This window comes from Hippocampus zosterae, chromosome 19, assembly GCF_025434085.1.
Source record: "Hippocampus zosterae strain Florida chromosome 19, ASM2543408v3, whole genome shotgun sequence".
Taxonomy (NCBI): domain Eukaryota; kingdom Metazoa; phylum Chordata; class Actinopteri; order Syngnathiformes; family Syngnathidae; genus Hippocampus; species Hippocampus zosterae.
In genome coordinates this window covers 11,384,158-11,390,208 of record NC_067469.1, presented here as the reverse complement: position 1 = coordinate 11,390,208, position 6,051 = coordinate 11,384,158, and the positions used below count along the sequence as shown (strand labels likewise).

Genomic DNA, 6,051 nt, shown 5'->3' with positions numbered 1-6,051 from the left:
ATACAGATGAGTGAGGAGTGTAGTAATGTCAGTGATAAAATTCTTGTTTGGTTTTGGTGGACGGTAAATAGTGGCAATCAGTGTGGGAGTTGATCCAGAGAGCTGTATAACAGTCGCTTCAAAAGATAAAAAAGCAGGCACATTTACAGGTGCAAATTTCCAATCCTCGCGCAGAATCATCGCGAGGCCGCCTCCCCTCCCAGTCGTGCGCGGCACAGCGTGATAAACAAAGCCCGGTGGAGTAGCTTCATTAAGAGTACCATAATCATCTGGCTGCTGCCAGGTCTCAGTCAGACACAGAATGTCAAACTCACGGTCTGTCAGGAGGTCGTGGACGAACTGGCCCTTGCTCGTAAGGGAGCGGATGTTCAGTAGGCCAACGTTGACAGGAGTGCAGCTGCGAGCGACCGCGATGCTATCCGACCTCGGGACGCGTGTCAACACAGAGGCATCCGCACGGCGTCCGGTGTTCTTCCGTGGGCGGCGAGCGGTGGACCAGAACGACCTGATGGAGCTGGAGTTGTCGTATTGATAGTTTCGGCGTGAGCCCCGGTGAGTGCACCTTCGCCGGGGCACGTAAAGGATGTCCGGGTGTTGGAGCAGAGCAGGCGGTGGTGGACCGTGTTGATTAAAGTTGAGTTTGAGCTCAGTGGCTGCATATTGGTGAAGCGCTTCCAATGAGTGGTGGAAAACACACAGAGCGAACCAGCAGAAAGCAAGCCACTCACAGCTGATTGACATAGCCGGACCGGAGTAATGAAGTCGGGAAGCAGCAACAGTTAGTGGGTAAGCTAGCCGCTAGCCGCAACTCAACGACAACTCAATACTCGATGACAGGTAATGACAGTTCGGCCGATCGAGTGTGGATTGATCATTGTTCACTCGGTGACCATAAAAGCAGGTCGACATAAAATATGTCGGCTATAAAAGATGTCGAACTTGTCGATGACCACCTTCAAAATAAAAGCTTTCCAAACCGTCAGCAGTTTAGATTTAAAAATTACGCTTTAAAACAATTTATTGGCGGTCAGGCAACGATGAGTTCACCCAGAGAGAATAAAAGCTCTCCCAGAATAGCACCAAGAAGTTCTTAAGTTCAGACAGTTCAATGGTACGGAGCCCCTAAGGGGACATGGAAGGAAAAAAAAAACTTTGCGAGATCTCGCAAAGTAATGCGAGATCTCGCAAAGTAATGCGAGATCTCGCAAAGAAGGATTGCGAGATCTCGCATTACTTTGCGAGATCTCGCAAAGAAGGATTGCGAGATCTCGCAATACTTTATTTATTTATTTTTAATGGTCGTTGACTTGCTTCCGGGTCATCGTACGTGCTTCCGGGTCATCGTACGTGCTTTCGGGTCATCGTACGTGTAAACGCAGACAACAGTTATGGAGTGTGTTCTTTTCCTGCGCGTTGATCTACTTCCGGGTCAGCTTGGCGAATGTTGACTGTCGTGCGCGGCTAATTTGAGCGACTACACACGACATCGGAGGGGGAGAGAATAATGGAGGAGGACTTGGAAAACTTCTTGCGATCAAGAAATGTCGCTCAGGTGGACATTACGCGCATGAAAAGCGACAAGGTGGGCATACACCCATACACTAACATAATAAGCGTAGCAATAGCAAAATGGACACTGGCTCCGACACGCTCACTTTCTCTACTGTTAATTTTCTGTTTTGTAAATACACTACTGTAGTGCAAACCGTTTGATTCTTTTGAGAAGTAAGAAAAGCATTACATAAATTCTATTATTATTATTAATCCTAGTAGTAGTCATCGTAGTAGTAATTTGTCATGCAGGCCTCCAAATACAGTGAGAAACTAACTTGGCGGGGAAAGTGAAGCTAGCATTTCAGGGAAAGTGAAGCTAGCATTTCTATATACTCTACCTGTACTGTTGATGTTCTTAGTTCTTACAATAATGACTTTATGTAACACAATTCTAAAAAGACATCACAGTTACTAAATGTGCTGCTGCTTCCTGATGTATTATTATTATATTATGTAATATTGAATACAAATAATGATGACTGCTCTGTACCATCACTCATGTTACATTTGTTAAAAGTTATTATTAATCAAGTCAAAATTTCAAGTATTCATTCTCACAATTTATCTTTGCAGGTTGACATGGAGGTAATTTCTCTGATGACTGAAGAGCAAATGGGCAAATATATCACTTTCTATGGTGATCGAATAGCTGTCCTTTGCTTTTGTCAACAAAAAATGTCCAGGGGTGATAATGAAATGCTCCTCCAAAGATTGAGAGACAAAATAAGATCGAGGAAAAAAGGTGTACTGGGTGGATCTCCAAGTGTGCTCCAAAACCTTGATGAGAGAATGGCAAGATTTAAAAATTTTATTGGCTCTTGGCACTTTTGAGATGTAAAACATCTGGCATAGTTAACCACGTGAAGGGCAGTCTGCAATTGTTTTCCATTTGTGTATTGTGCATTATTAAAATGCAATCGATTCTGTGTTAGTTCTCCATTCCTTCCATTTTCTGCACCACTTATTCTCATGATGGTTTCAGGCAAGATGGGAGTTTTCAGTTTTACCCAAAGGTCTGAAGTTGTACATTCCATTTAAAATGTTGAGATTAATGTTTGTAAGATTTTGTCAATGTGAATAAAATTTGTTCCAAATCATTCTTAACAGTTTTTTTAAACACAAGAAACCACCTGCTGACGAAAGTGAGGAGTGACAATTACGCAGTCATCATTTACATGCAGGTGAAAATTCAATTGGGATGATGTACAATTGTGTAGGAATACTCCCCAGCATCCACGTTGGTTAAGTATTTGTGAATAAAGTCAGGAACCAAGAAAGAATGTTTATTTACACCAATAATGCTTTGACAGACAAACATTTTATATTGTAGATCAAATATGTTGTCCTTATACTGTACAGGTAGAAAAACAGCAGATAAACAATGCTTTTAATTATGATGGGTACCGGTATATATTATTTGTCATCAAAAGTGTTTCAATTATCCTTTGAAGGTGAAGTGATAAAAGAAATGACAATGGTCAAATTCAGGCTTCAATAAATGTTACTTCTCACACCAGTTGAGGAGCCGTAATATAGTTTGGTCCAAACACCAAGCAATACATAGATTGCTGTAATTTATAAAGTGTATGCAGAAAATTGGTGAAGATTGCACGGCTGTCTGTCCTATGTGTTGTGTTATTTTGACTTCAAAATGGCGCAGTGAGAGTGGCTGCCTTTCCAGCAGCCGTGAGAGTGGCCGCCTTTCCAGCAGCTCCTATATTTTGTATATTTTATATTCTTCCTTTCATAAATTTGCTGCTGTGAATTAGGAATTTCTCCATTGCGAGTCTAATAAAGGTTTTCTTATCTTAAAGAGTAGCGGTGAGGGCCTCTCTGAGGTGTAAATACAAGTTCACAGCCTGAAATGGATCTTTTGGTGGCATTAGATCGGACTGGGCCATTAAAAAAGCACACAATGCAAATACATCTGGATCACAAGGCATGGTCAAACGAAACACACACTGGCTTTTGCACAGTTGAACTTGTTCATTGTCAACCGGGGAGAGGAAGTCCGTTGTACCATAAAGTTCAGGTAACGTATACATCACGTTGGGCCGACCACTGGGGACATTCATGTTCTTTGAGGGCCTGATGAGATGGCTGTTCCAAACTAAGGCCGTGTCATCCAACTCATCCTGTTGAAAATAATATACAGCCAGATTAAATAAGAGTTGCACAGTCATATCGGCTTTTATGAGCAAGAACTTTTAGCGTGAAGCTGCTTTTTTGTCTCACTCCTCCCCTCTCATGTGTACCACATCTCCCCAACTTTTCCTTCACCTTCACCACACACCATTATCCTCTTGGGTGTTCCTGTCCACTTTCCCATTAACTCACTCTCACATACAAAAATACACATTTAATTAACGAGTCTATCAGAATGTATGAACTCACCTGAATAAGTCCCATGCAACAAAATTGTAGGATGTTTTTGTCCAGAAATCCACCATCAAAGAAGCCATTGTCTCTGAGGTCTGTGAAGAGGGATAACCAGAACTCCATGCACTGGCTGCGAAGAAACCGCCACCAATATTCAATTCTTTGATTGGCGGTGCTGGCTCCATCCAAGTAACTGTCAAGAGTGCTGCCTGGCGGTATTGGCACGAGGAAACGCTGAAAGCCTTTGACGTGACCATTTTCAGTCCCAAGATCAGCTCGAACGATTCGAGGACAACCCCCCAAACGGTGCACAACGTCGATGTAGTAACCCCCAATCAACTTCGGGTCACTACTAGTTATGTAGGCATTGAGCCACATTATTTTCCTTGAAAACCCATCAATAGCCCCATTGATACAAATTCCAAATGGTTTCAGTTTGTCATAGGAGTCCATGTGCCATATAAAATTGGGCCCTTTGGAGAAGTAGTTTCGCCGTCTCAAACGTCTTGCTTGCCTTAACGACACTCCTCTCGGATCCAACTCTTTCAGGACCAGACGAACGTCCTCTTTCCTGACAAGAAGTCCATATTCTCTGCACTTACTGTACATCCACCTGTAACCGTGTAGTTGTCCGGAATGCTGCAATTGGTTGCGAATGAAGTCAACCAGGACTGCCAAGTCATTGAACGTTTTCCGACGAAATAGTCCTCTTTGGTTCAGCACTCGCTTCAAATGTCTTTCACTTATTTGGAAACCGTACTTAACATCAAGAACAGATTTAATGTCTTTGTATTTCAAGCCGATTTCAAAGTAAAATTCTATTAAACTCACGAACGGTTGAACACGCTCCATAACTGTTGTCTGCGTTTACACGTACGATGACCCGGAAGCACGTACGATGACCCGGAAGCAAGTCAACGACCATTAAAAATAAATAAATAAAGTATTGCGAGATCTCGCAATCCTTCTTTGCGAGATCTCGCAATCTTTCATTGCGAGATCTCGCATTACTTTGCGAGATCTCGCATTACTTTGCGAGATCTCGCAAAGTTTTTTTTTTCCTTCCATGTCCCCTTAGGGGCTCCGTACAATGGCGACTCTCCTATCAATCACATAAATTTTACCTCATTACAAAAAATTAAAAAATGAATGTTTGTATTCCTGCAACCAGACCAGGTCTATGGCAACACTGAGCCACCCCAGTTATCCTATTCAAACACATTAATTTCATTGTGATCTCAAGTTACATTTAAAAACAAAAGGCCTCTAAAATGAGATATTTTTCCATTTTAAAAAATAAAGTCAAATGAAAAATGCGGCTCTGGTGAGGATAAACGGATTGTTAAGTGGATGGATTGTTTCTCTTATTTCTCTTATGGATTTTTTTTCATGCCAGATAATATTTTAGAGAAATATCAGTCTGGTTTTAGGATTTCAACCATCATACAGAGCCAGCTCTTTTCAGGAGATTAAATGATACCAGGTGGATTTGTGCGACTGGATGTAAGCGCTGCTTCTTTGATTGTTGTATTTATTCTTTCCACCCTTCCTTATGACTGATGGTGATGGACTGTTCCAAATTTATGTTTTTGACCCAACATTTGTTCCACCTCTTGCAGGTGTTTGTTCGCAAAATGCATCCCAATATCTGATCTGATCAGTTGTGAGAAACCATTTGGTGGGATGCAATGATTCACCAGCACTTTGATGACGCATTTCACTTTCTTTTCCGCGGTCATGACCGTTCTTCTTTGTCTGGATACCATGATCTACAGGACGTAAATGTAAATGAATTAAATTACAAACTTTTGCAATCCCAGTAAAACTCACTGCAATAAACAGTCACTTACATGTCGCCGTTTTGGATACAGAGTGGATATTGATGGTTACTTTTAGAGGGGAATAAGAAATCATGGTATTCTTGCAGAAGGTTGCAATGACCAACTCTGACCAGAAGAAGGTAGCGTTCAGGAGGGAGGGCATGCTACACATACTGTGATTGACAAAACATAATTTACAATATTGCTAAATATATGTTTGCATTTATCCATCCACCCATTCATTATCTGAAATTACGTGAATTGAGTGATTCAAAATATGAATTGAGTCATACAAAAT

The 6,051-nt window shown here is 41.6% G+C and overlaps 1 protein-coding gene across 1 annotated transcript; it reads right to left on the bottom strand.

Moving 5' to 3' along the window:
• Nucleotides 1-2,816: 2,816 nt before the first annotated feature.
• LOC127591899 (uncharacterized) lies at nt 2,817-4,884 on the bottom strand. The gene is made up of 3 exons (XM_052052186.1): nt 3,949-4,884; nt 3,371-3,689; nt 2,817-3,070 (listed from the first exon to the last, which is right to left on the bottom strand). Exons 1-3 carry the CDS (start codon nt 4,783-4,785, stop codon nt 3,063-3,065), a joined length of 1,164 nt encoding a protein of 387 aa, XP_051908146.1. The 5' UTR covers nt 4,786-4,884; the 3' UTR covers nt 2,817-3,062.
• Nucleotides 4,885-6,051: the final 1,167 nt, after the last annotated feature.

Coding starts and splice junctions, on each gene's coding strand:
- LOC127591899 (XM_052052186.1), bottom strand. CDS start 4,785: ATGGAGCGTGTTCAACCGTTCGTGAGTTTAATAGAATTTTACTTTGAA. Junction 3,690..3,948: donor GTTGCATGGGACTTATTCAG/GTGAGTTCATAC, acceptor TATTTTCAACAG/GATGAGTTGGATGACACGGC.